The sequence below is a fragment of the Sarcophilus harrisii genome, chromosome 1 (assembly GCF_902635505.1).
Source record: "Sarcophilus harrisii chromosome 1, mSarHar1.11, whole genome shotgun sequence".
Taxonomy (NCBI): domain Eukaryota; kingdom Metazoa; phylum Chordata; class Mammalia; order Dasyuromorphia; family Dasyuridae; genus Sarcophilus; species Sarcophilus harrisii.
This window is the reverse complement of record NC_045426.1, coordinates 90,896,745-90,918,459: the sequence shown is the minus strand read 5'-3', so window position 1 is coordinate 90,918,459 and position 21,715 is coordinate 90,896,745. Positions and strand designations below refer to the sequence as shown.

The following is a 21,715-nucleotide window of genomic DNA, read 5'->3' as shown; positions in this document are numbered from 1 at the left end:
ACTCAGTCCCCACAGTCTTCTCTCTGGGTGCAGATGGCTCTCCTCATCACAAGACCATTGGAACTAGCCTGAATCATCTCCTTATTGAAAAGAGCCACGTCCATCAGAATTCATCAACCTATAATCTTGCTGTTGCTGCCAACTCGACAGCCTTTCGAACAAAGTGCTAATCTTCTTGAGGCCGCTAGGTGGCTCAAGGGTCGCCTTGAATGAATTCGGCGTCGGACTTGGCGACCCCCAAGTCACTTTCCTTTCTCCGCAACCTGTTTCTACCGTAAAATCGGAATAATAACAGCATTTGCCTTAAAGAGTTATGGCGAGTGTGTGTGTGTGTGGAAATCCTATCAGCTATAGCTATTATTTTACCAGAATTTAAATTTTTGAATCAATATTCACTAAGGACACCAGCCCATACAGATCTCTTCCTTTGCTTTTTCCTTCTCTGGTTTAGATATTAGGACTATTCAAATCTCATTATAGGAGTTTGTAGGATCGTACTTTGTCGGTCTTATGAGGGGTCAGCAGCTGAGGCACTTCCGGGGAAAGGCCAGTGCGTACGCATGCGCATTCCTCTTATGCCATGGCGAGGAGGATGAAAGTTTGCGTTCCGGCCTCGTCTCTAGGGGTTTTTTGAGGCCTCTTCAACTGCTCTATTCTGCACACTTCAGACCTGACCACGAACACTTCCAAGGCTCGGGATGTTCCCTGAGCTTAATAACTTGCTGAATGTCAGCCCTGAGAAGCCAGAGCAGGTAAGGAAGAAACGGAGCGGGAAATCCCTCGCGCCTCGCTGTGGCTCGAACTTGCTGCACTACATCTCCCAGGGGGCCTTGCGTCTGGTGCCGGAAGGGAAAATGGTGGTTGGCTTGCCGCCCGGGACTTGTAGTTTACAGGGAGATTGCTTAAAGAATGCGAGATCGTTTATGAGTATTTCTTGGGAGGAGGCATGTTTCTGTTGAGCACAGGACTGTATCTGAAGGGTCCTTGCGGAGCAAGAGCCACGCTGCTTAGTAATTTTCTAAGTTACCGAAGTGTTTTTGTTTTTCGCATTTTAATCACGTCATCAGAGACTGGCGAAGTGGGTTCTAGTGGATTCTTTGGCCCGGGCCGGCGGAGTTCCGACTAGGAATCGTTGGGCCCGGTGCACGTTGTTCCCCCTTGTGGAATGTAAGCTCCCTGAGGGGAGGCGCTGTTCGGTTCTGGTCTTTGCGGCGCCCATCCCCCCTCCCAGTCTCCTCCCGCACGGTTGCTTACCCAAAGCCTTTGGGAACTTAGCGCTGGCTAAAAATGATTGCATCATTCCCGCCTTCCCTGCCCCGCAGCGTTGCGCTTTGTGAAGCCTCGGACAGTTCTAATGGACTTGGGACTTTGGTCTTTTGCCTTGTAACACAAGCAGTCCACGGCCAGTGCTGAGTGAGGTGACGCCTGCTGCAGCTCAGGGGCAAAAGTGGTCCCAAGCCCGGGGGGTGGAGAGGGCTTCCGAGCGCCGTTGGGAACCGACGCGAAACCAAGAGAGACGTGTTTGAGCCCATTCTGGAGCTTTCATCATCTCACTGAACAGGTCCCGGGCTCCCGGATGATTCACCGGCCAGCTCCCCACGGGTCCCGGCATGTTTTCAATGTCACGTAGAGCAGACATCTCTGAGCTGTGTCTGGAAGGAAGAGAGTCTGTGGCTTGTGCTTCCACCTCCCCGCTCCCAGCCTGGCTTTCTCTCTGTTCCTCCTAAAGGGCAACCTTACACATGGGAAAACTGAGGCAGACAGCACTTGCCTAGCTCTGAGGCCAAACTTGAACTCAGGTTTTCCTTCTCTACTGAGCCACCTAACTGCCTCATAAATGGGCGTGTGTGTATATCCTCCTATAAAGTGGGTACTCTGTATGCGTGTGTGCACATACATACATACGTTTTCCACACACACACACACACACACACACCCCATTGCCTAGCACCCTGCCTGGCACACAGACCGTATTTACCAGATGCTCGATTTCTGATATCTTTGAGTTAGCTTTGGAGGAAGGATAGGAATTAAATGAAGAAGGGGAAGGGTGAAGGAAGAATTGTAGAATTAGGAAACACCATAAGCAGGTACATGGAAAAGAGAGGAGGGACAGGGAATTGTTCAATGGATGGAATTTGGGGGAAGGCTGATCCACAGTTGTTTGTCCCTTTTGATTTGCTGTATCACTGTTTTATTTCCTATCACTTTTTATAATGTGGAGAACGTATATATTTAAAAATAACCATTAAGTATCAAAGTTTGATATGAAATGATTACTTGACCATTCAAACTTGTCCACCTGTTGCCTTCCCTCCTTTACCCAGACTTGTTAATCTTTTTATATCTTTAAGGGGACATTTACTCTCCTCTGCAATAACAAGACAGATGGAAGCTTCCTCGTGCACCACTTCCTCTCCTTTTACCTCAAAGGTATGGCAGCTTGCAGCCTGGGAACAGACACCCAGAGACATAGAGTCCTTTGTGGCTTCATTGTCCTCATCTGGGGAATGAGGTGTCCTTTAAAAAGTGTCCAGATAAACAAGTGTAGTGATGGTGGGGCTTTCCTGTTGTTTTTGTCTGAGAAGCTAGAGGCCATTTCTCTGGGCAACCAAAAGTTTGGTCATCAGCTTAATTTTTTGGTCATAAATTCCTCTATGGTAGGGAAGAGCACCTGAAGAGAGAATATGGGTTGTAAAGTCAGGCCTGGCTCTGTTCCTGTCTTCCCATATGGCCTTGGACTGCTGTGCACGTCTGTAAGATGGGAGTGGCTGTACCTTTTCCTTCCCTGACTCCTGGCTTCTTTACTTTCAGTGTTCCGATAGTCCATGGACAACATGCCTGGACATCCAGATAGGCAAGGCAGAGGTGAAACAAGAGGAAAGTCAAAGCAAGCTTCAGGTTAAGGAGCTGAATCTAATGACCAAGGAAATCATTGAGAATGTAGGGTCTGATTTCCTTTGTTGACTAAAGCACAGAAAAACAAAACTTCCCCTTTCATTTCCTCCCCAGGAGATACTGAAAGGAGGGCCAAGATCTTCACAATATCTATCTATATCTTCTTTGGAAAATAAAATTTTAAGTAATACCACTGTCAGTTCTTGTCCTAGAAAGATATGTTGATTTAAGGAGGTATTTAAGACTAACTTGAATTTAAATAATACTTTTCATACAGAAAGAGTAAATTTCGCATGTATCCTCATTTATCCTCCCAATGGCCATGTTTGGGGCTTGATCTTCTATAATAAACAGCACACAGTTCTGTGGGAAAGTGCCTCTAGCCGTGATCTGACTTGGGACTCATGGAATCTGGAGTCAGTGCAGACATCCTCATTATTATTCTGACTTCATCCAGGAGAAAAGAGATTCAGAGGTAGAAGGTGAGGTCCTCTAGGAAGTGATTGCTGCTGTCACACCCTAAAGCGAGTCTGGTCCTGAAGCATAAAGTTCTAGACTAACCAGACCTGCCTCTGCCTGGGCAATGATCCCAGTATAAGCAGTCTGGAGTCCACAAGGGAGAAGAGGGTTATCACCCACATTAGAGAGCAAGGCCTGGCAAGATGAGAGATCTGGACATGGAGAGCACTTAGGTCCTGACTGCCTGATGCGGGACAAGTCATTCCATTTCTTCATCCGTAAAACACTGAACTAGATCACCCTCCAGATAATTTCCAATTATGAATCATAGAGTTTTGAGCTATAAGGGACCTTCCAGGCCATCAAAGCCTTTCATTTTATAGAAATGGGGAAAATGAGGTACATGAAGGGTAAGTGACTTGCCTAAGATAACACAGCTAGTAACTACTTGAGATGGGATTTGAACCCTGATCTTCCCAACCCCAAGTTCAGAACTTTCTCATGGAGTCTCTGATTCTGTGATCACATAACTCAGAATCCTGCCTCTTGGGGAGGGTGTGAACCTTCTTCCTGGAAGAGAAGTATTGGGTAAATGAAGTATTACTCTCTCCAAACCCACACAGCCTCCTGGAATTAGAACTAAGAGTTATAGTATTTGGATTCTTTTTTTTTTTTTCCTTAAAGAAGCTAAGATAAAAGAGTCTTCTTAGCTCTCCTGTGAAAGAATGGAATGGGAAGAAAAAATCTTTTTTTCTTTTCAGCAAGTGAAATTAGAATGGCAGAACAGAGGAGAAACTTGAGTTAGTAGTGAATGGAGACTTTGGTAGAGTTGAGAATAAAATCTAAGTATCCTTGTTAGCAATTACTTTTCAGTGCTAGACTTCTAGTCTCAAAGGATATGCTCAGGTACTGAAAGCTCTTATCAGTGTGTCATTTTTATTGATTTCCAGTGTTACAAACAAAATGTGGAATGCTAGGCTAGAGAATGTGGACTTTATTTGGTAGCTATTGAAAGGTTACATATCAGAGTGAGATAGTTTTTGGCTTCCAAAATTTTACTAATGATGAATTTATTTTATTTTCCAGCTAACTGTAAGGTTTGCTTTGTGGCTCTTCTGCAGTCCTTCAGTCATTATAATATTGTAGGTCAAAAGCTGGTAAGTATTGTGTGTGTGTGTGTGTGTGTGTGTGTGTACCCACCTGCATGAGGGGAAGAAGAGGGAGGAAGACAGGACAGAAAGACAAAGAGTAGGAGCGGGAAGAGGGAAAGAACGAAAGGAAGGAAAAAAGGAAGAAGAAGAGAGAAACGTTGCCTCCTAGGAATTTATCATCTAGTTGAGGATGTATACAAACCCTAATACTAACAAGCAACATATTTAGATGCTTCAGGAGACAAGTAATTGCATTTATGTAGATATTTTCTCTGAGGGTATAGTTCATAACCTCATCCCATTTGGTTTTTGTCCTTGTTCTTCATATAGTCTACCTAATTCATGGGAAAGAATGGACATAAATATGGCAGCTTCTGCTAATAACCACAAGAGTGGTATAGCATCATAGGGTTTCAGTGATGAGAGAGAGCACTAGGGATTGAGTTAGTTGGAGGTTTCACAGAGGAGGTGGGATTCAAGCCAAGTTTTGTAAAGAAGTTTCATTTGAGACAGTATTGAAGAAGGGGCAAAATAGTCTGTTTTGGGCCAGTGGCCTGAGCAAAGGTTCTGAAGTGGGAATGTGCATCATGGATTTGTTCATGTAAGGGAGTAGTGAGAGAGAAGGTTGAGGAGACTTCACAACGGTGGATGGCCTGAGTGCCAGGCTAGAGGATTTGGGCTTTATTTGGTAGGCAATGGGGAGCCATAGAAAAGTTACATATCAGAGTGAGAGGGTGTCTGGCCTTCAGGAGCTTACATTCGACTAGGGAAGTATGGCATCCTCCAGATAAGAAAATATAGGATACACATACACAGATAGAAATGACCTTTTGGAGGAAAGTGCACTTGAGCTGGGCCTTGAAGTGGAGTAGGAGTGAGAGGGAAGAGCCCCTGGAACAGCCCCAAGAAAGGAACCATCTCTTCCTACTTACTTGTCAGACCTTCCACAAAAGGGGAAGGATTGGACTTAATGACTTCTCAGTCCATGATAATGATCAGAGAGAGGGCCAGATGGTGTATTTGGGGACTATGGAATGGAATTATGATGATGAAAAAATTTTGTCCCTCTCCAAAGATTGGTACAAAAATACAAAGTAAAATTGCATCATAAACTGATTGGCTTATTAAATGATTCACTTACAACTTCCTGTTATACAGCATTCTTTCTATACTCATTTCCAAATCATTTCTGTTCCTCCACATATAAATCATCAAGAAAATAATACATAAGGTGCATTTATAGACCCAGCTGTGCTACAGGGTCAGCTTCCTGCCTCCTCCCATTCTAGAGGCTCTTGTGACTGTATTCCCCAGGTGCTTTAGAATGTTGGATAAAAGTCAGTCTCTGAGTAGCCATCAGTTTCAGAACTGTGTATGGATGATTCCCAAATATCCTTGATGTGGCAGTGCTATGACAATGGGAAATTATTTCATTTCTCATCAGTGCTACATACAAGGGGAGAAAAATGAAGAGTATTCTGGCTTTGAGGAGACTTCTTGAGGTACAGAGATCAGGACCCATCTCATCTTTTTTTTTTTTTTTTTTTTTTTTTTTTTTTTTAATTATCATAGGGAGTCAATCTGATTGCTGCCCGAGATCGGGGACAGCTGGTATTCCTGGAAGGCCTGAAGTCCACTGTTGAAATCCTCTTTGGGTCAGAGGAACAGCCAAACACCCTCAAGTTTTTCAGGTTAATGATCTTTGCTTAACCCTAACATGCAAATTCTTGGCATCTGGAGGTGGGTCGTTGCTAAATTCTTCTTTGCCTGGGATGTGGACTGCTTGGCAGCAGCTGCTGCTCTTACAGTTGTTCTGCCTACTTTTCCACTCATGGGATGGTGCCACCTTATTGTTCATTGAAACCTAATTTCATCTGGAGAAACCTGTTCTGATAAGAATTGTGATGGAAGTGATGGGGGTACCCAGTTGTGGTTTGACTTAGTGACACTCAGGAATGATGCTTCCTTTAGGAAAAACTTTCACCCCCCCTAGTCATCAGTTTGGATGTTTTGACAGTGTTTAAGTCAACAATAAATCAATAAACAAATTTTTATAAGTGCTTACTCTGGCCAATCACTGTGCTACTAAAGAAGATACAAAGAAAAGAGAAAATTGAGGGGGAGAGAAGGAAAAACAGAAAGAACCACAGACAAGTGGGTCAACTCTGAAAATGACAGACTGAACTTACCTAGTTAAGACATAAATAGAAAAGCAAGCTGAACACAATAGAGGTCTACAGATAATGTTCCTTGACTCTATGAATATGGAAATGCTTGTTGTATTTTGGTGTTTTAGTTCAGATCACAAAATTTTTTTTTAAATGAAAGGCTTGTGGCCTCTGTCCTCAAGGAGCTTACATTCTAGTGGGAGAGGGAACAAATCATAAATAGGTACCTAACAGTTAATATAAACAGATGAAACAAGAAAGGCTCAAACAGGTGAAGCAGAGCAGAGGGAAGCAAGGCTGGCAGGGTTAGTTGGGATCTGATTGTGAGAGACTCATTCCCTTAAAAGGGCAATGGGGAGCCATTGGAGGTCTTTGAGTGGGGCAGTGAAATAATCTGAATTGTCTAGAGTTTATGACAAGGAAGGCTGGCCGAGTCTTGGATTGTTTTGGGGGATGGTGAGTGGTTCATTTTGGCAAGAGGGTAAGGTTTTGTGAACAGGAACAAGTCCTTTCACAATCTGCACTGTATCATCTGGATGAGGCACTTCTGACTGGCCTCTTGCTTTTCATTATTTTTGGGTAGTTTTTTCTGCTCTTCTCAAACTCCTCAGGTTGCCACTAGATGTTTTAAGATTTAAGAGAATACTGGTGACTACATTGTTCTGTGAAGCCTGATACCCATAGATCCATTTTATGTCTGCTGGTTGTTGGACCCCTCTGGGCTGAAGATCATTATCTTAGATGTCTTATAAAGTGAGAAAACTGGGCCATTTGTTTCTTCTGTCTGTGAGTTAGTTAAATATATTCTTTTCTAAGAATATTTGTGTCTTAAAAGAGGAGAACATTGGAGGATATACTGTTACTTTGCTTTTTCTTTAGAAGCCACTTTATCCATATTGAATGAATAAATGGAAGTTTCCACTAGCTAATACTCTGCCATTTTTAATTTTGCAAACTCCTCTCAGCTTGATTTTTCTCTTGTGGCCTTCTTGTGGCTCGTTTTACTAAATGAAAACCAAGGACCCAGGGATCGAGGTTCATTTCTTGTGGCCGCCTGCCGATGTGGTATAATTCAGGTCCTGCAGGCCTTGGGGTCAGGATGCTTCAGGTTAGGGGTAATTAAATTTTCTCGCCTCTGGCCTCCAGTTTACTCATCTGTCATTTTGGGGAAATACCCTGGTTAGAGCAGCAACTTTGGAGGGAGACTTGAGTTTCACTAAAGATAGATCTCTCCTCCCTGGGTCTTAACTATAAAACAAGGGTTTGGATGAGATGGTCTCTGTGGCCTCTTCATCCCCTAATCACTGAGTCCTGACATAGCCAGATACCTCAGTGAATTAGGATTAGTTCTTGAGCTCTCACCTGCTCGGTTTGGCCTGTGTGTATTCCTGTAGAATGATATAGACCTCTACCATAGGCTAGCTTTGGGATCCTATTTTGGTTGTGTTTAAACTGGACTTGAGGGAGAATAACTTGTCATTTAAAGCCCATTCCAGTTCCCCCTACCTCTGGAACCTCCCCCAACCACTACAGCTCTCTGGGAATCGGATCTTTTAGAAGATGCAAGCTCTCAGCCCCCCATTGTGTGTAGCACAGAGTAGGCACTCAAGGACCTGGCTGCATGGATGAATGGACTAACTTACGGGGTTTTGTTTCCGGGGGGTTGGGTTCCTCGTTTCCAGGGAATCTGACACAGACCTGAAGTCCTTGTTTGAGTTGGTGCACAAAGCTCTGACCCCCTCGGGTGATGGTGATGCTGCTTCATGGAAATTCCCAGTGCTTTTGGTGGATGACCTGAGTGTCCTGCTCAGCCTGGGGGTGCGAGCAGTGGCTGTTCTGGACTTCATCCAGTCCTGTAGAGCTACTGTCTGCTGGCAGTTGAAGGTAGGTTTGTTTCCTGAATGACCTTTTTGATGGCTGTCATCTATAGGGCCTGAAAGTGGGGGGAAGCTGGCCCTGGCTGGGTCTGCGGCATTTTGCCCTTTGCGACCTCTGGGACCAGGCTCTTTAGGAATCCATGTTTGCTCTTAGCCGGCCCCTCCCCCAGAGCTACCTGTTTCTCTGGAGGTATTTGATCATCTCAGTCCCTAGGCCACAACCCACCCCCACCTCAGTCAGTCTGTTGCCAAATCTTGCCTCTGGGAGGTTCCTCTAGAGCCGCAGGCCAGATCTGGCTCTCTTACTCCAATCCCAGCACTGCCCTTGCTTCTAGGCCTTCTCTACTGCTGTTGTGCTCCCCAGGCAGCTCCCACCAGAGTCCCTCTGCCTCTCTAACTTTAAGGGGCTCTCTGGAGAGCCTGGCATCCGGCTTGCCTTTCAAAACCGCCTTAGTTCTTTTCTTTTTAAGGAGTGTTGTATTGATGCTTTGCTGCTTTTCAGCCCAACTCTTCCAGTTCTTCCCACCCCGATTAAGATCATCTTTATTCAACAAAAAACAGTTGAAGAAGAGTGTCTGCAGTAGTCTGCCCTTGCAAAACCCTCTTCTGCCATAATAGAGGAAGTGGATGTCACGATTTCTTCCTTATTTCACAAAATTTCCCATCACATATCTCTCATGTTCTAGACAAACTGTCCTATTTTTTTGTTCTCCACATTTGACATTTCATTTTCTTTCTCCATGCCTTTAGAGAATCACTTTTCACTTTCAAGAAATTTTATTTTTCTGTTAGATCTTATGTTTTGAGTTATTTGGTTCCTTCCCTCCCTCCCAACCCTGCACTTAGAAAAAGCCAGTATTTTTATATATGCATACATATGAATGTATATATATATATGTGTGTGTATATGATATATCAAATATGTATGTATGTATATTTGGAACCATATAATACATACTTCCACATATTCTTTCTCTGGAAATGGATAGCATTTTCTTTAATAAGCTCTTTGTAGTTGATTTGAATGTTCATTTTACTCAAATTAACTTATTCGGTTACTCTTTAAACAGTATTGCTGTTAGTATATACAACGTTCTCTTGATTTTGCTTGTTTCTTACTGCGTTATTTCATGCAAATCTTTCCATGCCTTTCTAAAACCAACCTGTTCATCATTTCTTACAACACAAGTAGTATTCTTTCATAATCATATACCACAAATCATTAAGCTATTTCCCAGTTGATGGGTATTCCCTCATTTTCTAGTTCTTTGCCATCACAAACAGAGCAATTATAAATATTCTAGAACATAAAGGTTCTTTTCCTTTTTCCTTGATCACATTGGGATCCAAAGTGATATTGCTGGGGCAAAGGATGTACAATTTCACAATTCTTTAGGAATAATTTCAAATCACTCTCCAAAATGGTTGGATTAGTACACAATTCCACCAGTGTATTAGTGACCAATTCCAACAGCGTATTAGTATTCTGATTTTTCTACATACCCTTTGATGTTTCTTTTTGGCCAATATGACTACATGTGACTGATTTCTTCCAAAAACTGCCTGTTCATGACCATTTTTCATTTGGGGAATGATTCATATTCTTACATATTTGACTTGGGTTTCTCTGTATGAAGCTTTTATTTGAAGTGACAAATTGAAACTGGCTATAAAATTCTCACCTTACCTCAATTTTTTGCTTTCCTTCTAATCTTTGTTTAATTAATTTCATTTGTACAAAATCTCTTTAATTTAATGGAACCAAAATTATTCATTTTATATCCCTCAGTGCACTCTTTCTCTTGTTTATTCATTATCACCCACTTTTGCATTGAAGTTAAGAGTATTGAAGATGATGTTGATTTAATTTGGAGGCTTTTAATCAGTCCTTGGGATTTTTTTTTAATCTCCTTATCCTCTACAGCAGATGTCAATGCATAAATAAAGCTCTGGTTATTTTCAGCTCAGTCCTTTTTACAGATTCTAATTAGTCTTATATATAATAGTCTTAACAATATGAGATTGCCAACTATCCCAAGAAATTTTTGCCAGTGCCTTTAGATCCATAAGATCCATTCTGCCAACTCCTCTACTTGTTTCTTCGAGGGGAACCTGTAAGAAGCCATTTTTCCATTTAGTTTCAGTTTCCTTTGGTCTTTTGTTTTATTTTTGTAAGAATGTCAAGATTAACATGATTCCATTCCTCTTGGAATAGAACATCTTCTCACTGGACATTAGGCAGAATTCTTACATTTAAAAAATAGTAGCGCACACCTGTCAGATTGGCTAAGATGACAGGAAAAAATAATGATGAGTGTTGGAGGGGATGTGGGAAAACTGGGTCATTGATGCATTGTTGGTGGAGTTGTGAACGAATCCAACCATTCTGGAGAGCAATTTGGAACTATGCTCAAAAAGTTATCAAACTGTGCATACCCTTTGATCCAGCAGTGTTACTACTGGGCTTATATCCCAAAGAGATTATAAAGAAGGGAAAGGGACCTGTATGTGCACGAATGTTTGTGGCAGCCCTCTTTGTAGTGGCTAGAAACTGGAAACTGAATGGATGCCCATCAGTTGGAGAATGGCTGAATAAATTGTGGTATATGAATATTATAAAATATTATTGTTCTGTAAGAAATGACCAACAGGATGATTTCAGAAAGGCTTGGAGAGACTTACACGAACTGATACTGAGTGAAACGAGCATGACCAGGAGATCATTATATACTTCAACAACAATACTATATGATGACCAGTTCTGATGGACCTGGCCATCCTCAGCAACGAGATCAACCAAATCATTTCCAATGGAGCAGTAATGAACTGAACCAGCTACGCCCAGAGAAAGAACTCTGGGAGATGACTAAAAACCATTACATTGAATTCCCAATCCCTATATTTATGCACACCTGCATTTTTGATTTCCTTCACAAGCTAATTGTACAATATTTCAGAGTCTGATTCTTTTTGTACAGCAAAATAACGTTTTGGTCATGTATACTTATTGTGTATCTAATTTATATTTTAATATATTTAACATCTACTGGTCATCCTGCCATCTAGGGGAGGGGGTGGGGGGTAAGAGGTGAAAAATTGGAACAAGAGGTTTGGCAATTGTTAATGCTGTAAAGTTACTCATACATATAACCTGTAAATAAAAGGCTATTAAATAAAAAAAAATATTTAAAAAATAGTAGCAAAATTGATGGGTTTTAGATGGTGTAAAATAAAAACTGTAATTCTTAGTACTCTCTAATCCCCATTATGAGCTTTTGTTACCATCAATTTAGAAGACAGAGGGAGGCAGCACAGGACTAATGTGTTTTGTTGTTGTTGTCACTAAACTGAATTGTCAGCTTAATTATAAACCCCCACTGAAGTCCTTTCTGGATCCCTGATTATGCCATGGAGGTGATCCTGAGTCTTCAAAAGCTAAGCTAATGGCACACAAATTGTCATAGAACCTACCATACTGTATCCAGTGATGAATTATCAGTCTTATCTGTGGCCTGGCCTAGCTCCATGTGAAGAGGCAAGTCATTCAAAGACGTGCATTTTTTTCCTGTTATAGTCACTCATGAGCACTGTGGTCTCTTCCAGTATTTTGATATACATCAGTGAGTGGAAAATGAAAATGGAATGCTTAGCATATTAACATAAAATTAAGAAGAAGACTCACCAACTGGCAACTCCCTTTGATGTAGAAATTCCCTAGGTACAAACTGAAGAGTCCAGAGGTGGGAAGAAGGGGAAGAGGTTAAATATAGAAGAGACAGCTCTCCTGTGCTACCTGGAGTAAAATTTCTCTGCACTTAAGTATACGTTAACATCAAGAGCAAAAAGAGCTTCATCTTTTTATATACCTCACCATGTTGGGTTTGGAGAGCATAAGATAATATGATGACAGATGATTCTCAGGTAGTCTGTAAGTAATCCCACCATAACTTCATTGCCCCTGGAAATTTTCAAGCACAGATGGTGACTGTCACTAAAAAGGATGCTTCTCTTAAGACTGAGTTTAGAATAGATGCCATCCAAAGAATTGGAAATTGTGGGGATGTCTAGCAATTGGGGAATGGTTGAACAAGTTGTGGTATATGAGTGCAATGGAATACTATTATTCTATAATAAATAATGAGCAGGGAGATTTCAGAAAAATCTGGACTCTCCTGCAGACTTATTCTTTTGAAGAACCTCTGTGGTAGATGATCTCCATCTTTTGAGAGTATAGATTTATTATGTGAACTGATGTTGAATGAAGTGAGCAGAACCAGGAGATCATTGTACACAATAACAACACCTTGAACATTGTACACAGTAACATTGGTTACTATGTAACATTGTACATAGTAACAATAACATCTTGAACACTGTATACAGTAACAACAACATCTTGCAATGGTCAGTTGTGACCAGCTTAGCTCTTGTCAGCAGTCCAATAATCTGAAATATTATATTATAGTTATTATATTTCACATTTATGTCTTGTCTTTCCAACTTTACTGAAAACTCCTGGAAAAGAAGGGCTACCAATTTATATTTCTTTGTATCCCCCAAAAATGTTTTGTACAGTGTATAAAGAGAGTTAATACATTTTTATTAATTTGAATCTATTTCCCAAGTTCTCAAAAAAAAAGCAACAACTAAGAAAATTACCTTAAAGTTTCTTTTGCTTTTTATGGACCTCAATTTGCATTTTATGGAATTCTAGAATCTTACTACTGGAAGTACTCTTTAAAGGCATCTTTTAAAATATATATATATATTATATATATATATATTTTCAAATATTTCAGTATCTCTTCAAACTAAGACTAGAGGAAGTATCACAAGCTAATAGATGATTAATTGATAAAGACAGTAAGTGCTCTGGGAATTGAAAAGAAGGATCATGTCAGACTATGGTAATCAGAGAAGGTTTTATGTTAGAGGTATGATTTGAGCTGGGTTTTTTAAGGAGGGGTAGAATTTTATAAAGAAATAACAAAAGGAAGGACATTCTGGATAGAGGTAATCACACAGGCAAAAACCCTAGAAGCGGAAAAGTACAAAGTCTCTTCACTGGACAATAATTAAAGCAGGTCACCTGGATCTGAGATTTTGTGGAAGAGACAGGAGATAGAAAACTGGAAAAGAGATTGAATAGGCTTTGGAAAATCCTGAGGACAGGCTATGACATTGGGTTTCATAAGGAAAGGTTTGATTAAGTAAATTTTAGGGAGATTAGTCTGGTGGTTGGAAACAGGATGAATTGGAGAGGGAAGAGATCAGAAGCAGGGGAATTGAATTGGAGTCTGTAAAAGAAACAAGTGTAGCTTTAGCTAACGAAGAAAAGAATTTCAGTAATAGTGGTAAGGATGGAAAAGAGAAGGTGAATGCAAAGGATACTTTGAAAGACTTGGTGATAAAGTAGATATAGCAGCAACAGTCTCATAATTGGTCTCTCACCACTCCAATCCATCCTACTCATAGCTACTAAAGTCATTTCCCTTAAGCACAGGTCTGACAATGTGACCTCCCTACTCTGCCAACTCCAGGGGCTTCCCCTTATAGTAAGGAAAAAGATTAATGCCTCTGTTTAGCTTTTAAAGCTCTGTACAACCTAGTCTCTGCCTCTGTTTCCAGCTTCAGTATATTCCTCTTTCTGTATTTTGCAATCAAGTCAAATGAACCTTTTCTCTTATAAGTAAGAACTGCTTTCCTTTGTATGCTTTAATAGTAATTGGATCCCTTTGATCTAGGGAAATGTGGTAGCTTTGGTGCATGACAGTGACAAGACAGAGGATGAGGAGAATGCATTGCTAATGAATGCTCTCGGTCACCAAAGCAGCTTGATCCTCCGGGCTGAGGGATTGCTCACCGGATTCTGCAAGGATGTTCATGGGCAGGTAATGTGGGTATTACCTGGGCAATGATGGTTAGTTAAGGCTGTTTAATAAAGGTCTCTTTTTTGGGGTGATTGTGTGGTGGTATTGGGCCCATTCCTTCCAATAGAAGAAGACTGCAGATTACAATTGAATGAAATGATGGTACATATACCAAATATAGTTCTCCAGAGGTCAAATCACCATGCCAATACTGAACTGATATAAGCATTAACTTTTAAAGTAGTTCCCTTGAGACGGTATACTTGTTATAATTCAAAATGTGTTCAATTTCAGTTATTTTTCTGAATTTCAAAACTTCGGTTATTGGAATTTCCTTCAGACCATTCATTCTTTTGAAGAACTTCATTGATAGATTCTTTGAGGGTATAGATTTCACTTTTAGAAATGACCAAAAGCCATTTAATAGCAAGTCTGGTGAACTAAGTGGGTCAAGCTAGTAACTTCGTGATGTGACTGAATAGTGGAACTGATGTTATTATGTGGTTCCTAGGAGCCCAGGTAGAAAGAAGAATGGGACCTCAAAGACCATCTACGTTGGATGAGGAAAATAAAGGGCTACTTTGGCACTATATTGGAGAACTGAGATTTAAACCCAGAACTCTTTCTATTGCATCATACTGTTTCCTTTATGGTGATATTGCTAGAATAAGAGTGTCCTGAGGAAAATACACCTGGCGGTATATAAAATCCCAATGCCCTTGCTTAGTGATGTTAGTTACCTTTGGTTGAAGCTATATATGGGAAAAGTTATTAGAGGGATGGAGGAACAGGTTCAAGAGCAAGGTGCCCAAAGGTGACTTCATTCATTCTCCCTCCTTATTTCTGCAGTTGAAAATCCTGTGGAGAGGATTGCAGCAGCCAAAGGCTGAGCAGACTCGGAGTCTTATTTATCAATACAAAATACAGGATAAGAATGTGACCTTCTTTGCTAAAGGACTATCTCCTGCTGTGCTGTGACTTGATCTTTGGACTATGAAAAGTGACATGCTGACTTCTCAGACTGAAAAGAAAAGACCATGCTATAAATGGCCCTTCCCCAGCTTTGTGTTAAGCTCTTGTGATTGAAGCCCAAGACAAGACCTTTGTATAGGTTTCTTGCTTCTCTCATCACCACTATTTTGGTAAGCAGACCAAGAGCAAACGTACAAAACTCTCAAGAAGTAGGCATCCCTTTTATTCACTGTGGATAACTGAGCCTAGATTCTAGTTCCGGGCTTTGGATATGAACATACTGCACAATGGGCTGATTTTGGTATATGTATGGAATTTATTTAATAAAACTTGAAATGGATTTTGTTGATGCCTTTTGTCTGTATCATTTCAGGATCCTTCCCCCACCTGGGCTGAACTCTCCTTTCTGATAAAAACAATTAAACCAAAAATGTCCCACTGAGTAAGTTGCATCTAACAATACGTACGATATTCTGTCTTAGTTCAAAAAGCAATCTCTCCCTCCTTGCTATGAGGGAGAAGTTATGTTTTACTATTTGCAACTTCTTTAGGACCTTCTTGATTTTTCCATCTCTCAGAACTCAATTTCCTTTGAGTGATCTTTTTAATTGTATTCATGCACATTGTTCTTTTGATTCTGGATCAGTTTATACTGATCTTCCCACATTTCTCTGAACTCCTCATGTTTGTCATTCCTCACTGCACGATAAGATTCCATTATGTTCATATGTTTTACTTCAGTCATTCCCCAGACATTGGACACCCACTTTGTTACCAGTTCTTTGCTGCCACAGAGTGCTGTTACAAATATTTTTGTGTATATATTTCTTTGCGTGTATATGTATAATACACTGATGTGTGGGGGTGTGTGATTTCAGAATCAAGCCAAGTGGTAGATCCCAGTTGTTGGGACTAAGAGTATTTTGGAAACCTTAATGCTCTAAGTAAATGAGTTACTATTATTTTTGGACCAAATGTTTTATAGATGTCATGAGATTCCAATGAGGAAATCCCTGGTACTGGTGTAGGTTGGCACCTGTTAAAGACTTAAGAAATTGCATTGAGCACAAGTTTACACAGCCATTATGTGAGAGAGAGAACTTGGACCAACGTTTATCCAACTCTGAAATTGGTTCTGTGTATAGCATGGAGTCATGCATACTTTGAATGTAACATTTATATAATTATAATTTGTAAAATAATGATGTTGTTAACAAAGAATGACAGTTTTCAGAATGGTTAAAATAGAACCTGGAAGCAGGCTGCTCATCCATTGTATGTCCCCTCTAAAGTCTTAATATGATTTTAGGAACCCCACCCCCCAAAATTTCCTCAACCTACTCTAACTAACACTCCCGTCAGTTCTGACACACTGATTTGAGATTCCATTCTTACCTTAAATCCTTTCCCTTTCCTCCCCGTGCCACTGATCTTTGGCTTCAGTAAGTGACACAATCACAGCAGAGGGTAGCTCATTATTTCTTGCTTCTCTATTTCAGAGCTTTTGAACTCAATTGTAACCTCTCTTTCTCCAATGAGATAATATATGTAAATTACTTTTCAAACCTTAAAGCACTGCATAAATGTTAGCTGTTACTGTTCTCTTTCAGGAGGCAAAAAGTCTGCTCCCTCATTCTGTTTTATTAACCTATTTATTTTGAATAATAACTTTTTATTTTCAAAATACATGCAAAGATAGTTTTCAACATTTACCCAAACCTTATGCTCCAGATTTTTCTCCCTCCCTCCCCACCTCCTCCCTCTCCCTTAGACAGCAAGTAATCCAGTATATGTTAAACATGTACAATTTTTCTTCACATATTTCCACAATTATCTTGCTGCACAAGAAAAGTCAGATGAAAAAGGGGAAGGAAAAAAAAACCAAAAAGCAAGCAAACAACAATAAAAAAGGTGCAAATACTGTCTTATGATCCATATTCAGTCCCCACAATCCTCTCTATGTAGATGGCTCTCATCACAAGTTTATTGGAACTGGCCTAAACCACCTCATTGTTGAAAAGAGCCATGTCTATGAAAATTGATCACATAATTTTGTTACTACTGTGTACAAAGTCCTCTTGGTCCTACTTACTTCACTTCATATCAGTTCATGTAAGTCTTCTCAGGCCTTTCTGAAATCATCCTGCTGATCATTGCTTATATAAAAATAATATTCATATACTCTCCAACTGATGAATAGTCACTCAGTTTCCCATTCTGCTAATTTAATAGCCTGTTCCTCATTTCTAAAATATGTAGAAAATTGACTCAAATTTATAAGAATTCAAGCCATTCTCCATTCGATAAATGATCAAAGCATATGAATAGATAATTTGCAGCTAAAGAAATCAAAACCATTTATAATCATAAGTCTGAAGTTGAAGACTTCAGGGGAGAGAATTTTCCTCTGATGGGGGACAGCTATCAGAAAAAAAGTATGATGGGGCAGCTAGGTGGCACAGTGGGTAGAGCACTAGCCCTGAAGTCAGGAGGACTGGAGTTCAAATCTGGCCTCAGACATTTAATATTTCCTAGTGGTGTGACCCTGGGCAAGTCACTTAATCCCTACTGCCTCAGCAAAAAAAAAAAAAAAAAAAAAGAAAGAAAGAAAAAAGAAAAGGAAAAAAAGCTCTAAATCATTATTGATCAGATCAAAGCAAATTAAGACAACCCTGAGGTACCACTACACACCTCTCAGATTGGCTAAGATGACAGGAAAAGATAATGACAAATGTTGGAGGGAATGTGGGAAAACTGGGACACTGATACATTGTTAGTGGAACTGTGAATTAATCTAACCATTCTGGAGAGCAGTTTGGAAATATGCTCAAAAAGTTATCAAATTATGCAAAAGTAGTGTTTCTATTGGGCCTATATCTCAAAGAGATCAGAAGAAAAGGGAAAGGAACCCACATGTGCAAAAATGTTTCTGGCAGCCCTTTTTGTACTAACAAGAAACTGGAAACTGAGTGGAAATTCAGTTGGGGGGGTGGCTGAATAAGTTGTGGTCTATGGTCTGTGAATGCTATGAAATAGTATTGTTCTATAAGAAACGACCAGCAGGATGATTTCAGAGAGGTTGGTGAGACCTTCATGAAATGATGCTAAATGATATGAGCAGAACCAGGAGATCGTTATACACAGCAACAAGACTATATGATGATCAATTCTGATGGACTTGGCTCTTTTTCAACAATGAGATGATTCAGACCAGTCCCAATGGTCTTGTGATGGAGAGAGTCATCTGCACCCAGAGAGAGGACTGTGGGAACTTTGTTGTTTTCTTGTATTTTGTTTTCTTTCTCATTTTTTTCTTTTTGATCTGATTTTTCTTATGCAACATAATAATTATGCAAATATGCATAGAAGAATTGCACATGTTTAAAATGTATTGTTTGTCTAGGGAAGTGGGTGGGGGATGGGAGAGAAAAAAATTTGGAACACAAGGTTTTGCAAGGGTGAATGTTGAAAATTATATGCATAGGTTTTGAAAATAAAAAGATTTAATTAAAAAAAAAACTTAACAGCCTAGTCTCCTACTGTGGTCATCTGGATGGCACAGTGGATAGAATGCTGGGCCCAGAATCAAGAAGATGCATCTTCCTGAATTCAAATCTGTCCTCAATAGCTGTGTGACCCTGGGCAAGTCACTTAAATCCTGTTTCCCTCAGTTTTGTCATCTGTAAAATGAGCTAACAAAGGAACTGGAAAATCACTCCAGCATCTTTGCCAAGAAAACACCAAATGGGAACAAGAAGAATGAAAAAAAAAAAAAAAAAAGCCTTAAAATCCATTAAATATTATAGGAAGGCTCAAATGAGATAATATATGAGAAACACTTTGTAAATCTTAAAGTGGCATATAAATATTAGCTGTTGTGGGTAGTCCTAAGAAAGTGTAAAACATGATCCCTATACCTAAGGTTAGTTTCTGGTTGGGTGAGATAAGAAATAAATAAAATGCTTAAGAGTCCTAAATAGTATTGTGTCCAAGTGAATGGTGTTAACAGCAAGTGCTGCAGAATTTTAGAGAGAGTTGTAGATAAATAAAGGCTGAACTGCAGGATCAGAGGTGGCAGAAACCTCAGTGATAATCTATTCCAACCCTTCATTTTACAGAAGAATTAGCATAATCGGGGAAAATTCAGTGAAGCAGTATTTTGTCTTGGGATCTTAGAATCATAGATTGAGAGATAGAAGAAAACTTAGAGGTCATCTAGGTCAACTCTTGTTTTACATGAGAAAAAGTCCCAAAGAGGAAAGGTGACTTGCCTTAGTTTATACAGGTAGGCAGGGAGAGAGAGAATTTGAACTCCAGCCCACTGATTCTAAATCCAGACTGGCTAAATGTGTGTCCTCAGGTTCTCAGAGGTAGAAGGTCCATAGACAATCTAGCCTAGCTCATATGTGAAACAAGAATCTCTTTTACAACATGTTTGACAAGGGATCACCCAATCTTTGCCTAAGATCATCTACTTTATCTCTCAAGGTATCTATTCTATCTTTGGATGGTTCTGATTGTTAGGAAGCTTTTCCTTAAATCAAGATGAAATATCTTCCCATTGTTCCTAATTTTTCTCTCAAGGCCAAGCTAAACAAGTCTAATCCTTCCACGTGCCAGCCCTTGAAGAGAGAGATCACATTCCCATTCCAACTACATTTTCTTTAAGCTCAAATTCCCTACTTCCTTCAAATGGTCTTTCTGCAGCATGAACTCGAGGTCCTAGTTGCCTTTCTCTGAACATTTCAGCTTATCATTACCCTTCCTAAATCATGGTACCTGAAATTTCATGTACATGATGGAATTTGACCAGGATAAAGTCCACTGATATGGATACTGGGATGAGCTAATTAATAATGCACTGAGAAGCTTTATTTTGTTTCTTAAATAAGAATCCCATTGGAATGCTTGCAAAAAATTGACCATCTCTTCCCTTGAAAAGCAAAAGCCATGATTTGGACTGATGAAGTAGAAGTTTTGACGACTCCTTACAGGGAGTCTCATACCTAATATTTGAGACTAACGCTGACTTTGCATCCTGCCTAACAGCTTCTGGTCAGTCTGGAGCCACCCATCCATCTACAAGCCCAGAGACTGAGCCCCAGAGTTGTAAAGAATCTGAGTGCTAGAGGACGAATCTAGAAGATTCTTTGGAAACTTCCTTTCCAAACCCCATTTCAGCATAAAATCAGGTAGACTTACATCTCTCTAGGGTCACTGGGGTGAAAAAGTTTAAGAAGCTTTGCTTCAATTATTTTTTACTTTTTGCTGACGCAATCCTGGGGTTTGCCCAGGGTCACACAGCTAAGGAGTATTAAGTGTTTGAGATCAGATTTGAACTCATGTCCTCCTGACTTCAGGGTTGGTACTCTATCCACTGTACCACCTAGCTGCTCCTACTTCAGTTATTCATATAGATGTGTGTGTGTGTGTGTGTGTATATATATATAACATACATACATGCATACATATATATAAATATATATATGTTCACATGTAAATACTTTTTTAAAATAAAAATTCATTTTCTTTTCCATCCCACTCCCATTGGAAAAAAAAGAAAAACAAAATTCTTGTAACAAACAAGTATTTTACACAAAACCAGTTCATGCACTGGCTATGTCTAAAAATATGTCTCTTATTATGCCTCGAGTCTTGTCTCTGGCAGGAGGAAGTTACCGTGATTCATTAGTAGTTTTCTGGAACTGTGATTGGCTGCTATATTGATGAAAGTTCTTAAGTCTTTTTACTTGTTTGTCCATGCAATGACGATGTTGTTGATATCGTGAAATTGTTCTGGTCCTGCCCATTCTGAAATTGTTTTGTTCTTTGTATCAGTGCATATGAGTCTTCTTAGATTTCTCTGAAGCTGTCCCTTTCATCCTAGGTGGCAAGATAGGAGATACCAATTGGAACTCAAGTCCTTTGACTCCAGATCCAAGACTTTATATTAGACCACTTCATGCATGCAACCATATAATATATATGTGCACATATGTATAGTTAAATACATGTTACATGCATATAAGCATGTCTTTCCCTGACTGCTTCCAGAACAGACCTGAACAAATAGAATATTTTTTGAGATAGAGCTTTAAAAGGCTTCTTTCCTTCTCCCCTTTTAAAACAAAGTCATAGATCCTTTTTATGGGGGTCTTAGATCATATTCAGTTTTAAGTGCTTCATTTGCCTATTTGTGGATTCTAGCCCAATAACACTTTTATCATCAACAAACTCATCCTTGGGTCCCAGTTAATCACTCTGCTCTTGGGCTTTTCTTCCTTTTACCTCATTACTCTTACCTCTATAGACCATGTAGT

The 21,715-nt window shown here is 39.9% G+C and overlaps 1 protein-coding gene across 1 annotated transcript; it reads left to right on the top strand.

Annotated features, from left to right (window-relative positions):
- The first annotated feature begins 555 nt into the window (after nt 1-555).
- On the top strand, nt 556-15,735 carry ELP6 (elongator acetyltransferase complex subunit 6). The gene is made up of 7 exons (XM_003762194.4): nt 556-752; nt 2,355-2,433; nt 4,444-4,514; nt 6,081-6,199; nt 8,359-8,560; nt 14,298-14,444; nt 15,273-15,735. The coding sequence occupies exons 1-7, from the start codon at nt 699-701 to the stop codon at nt 15,399-15,401; spliced, it is 801 nt and encodes a 266-aa protein (XP_003762242.1). The 5' UTR covers nt 556-698; the 3' UTR covers nt 15,402-15,735.
- The last annotated feature ends 5,980 nt before the right edge of the window (nt 15,736-21,715 follow it).

What these genes read in the sequence shown, in the direction of transcription:
- ELP6 (XM_003762194.4), top strand. Translation starts at nt 699, where the DNA reads ATGTTCCCTGAGCTTAATAACTTGCTGAATGTCAGCCCTGAGAAGCCA. An exon ending in GCCCTGAGAAGCCAGAGCAG is followed by an intron (nt 753 to 2,354) that starts GTAAGGAAGAAA and finishes TATATCTTTAAG; the next exon opens with GGGACATTTACTCTCCTCTG. An exon ending in AACACCCTCAAGTTTTTCAG is followed by an intron (nt 6,200 to 8,358) that starts GTTAATGATCTT and finishes CCTCGTTTCCAG; the next exon opens with GGAATCTGACACAGACCTGA.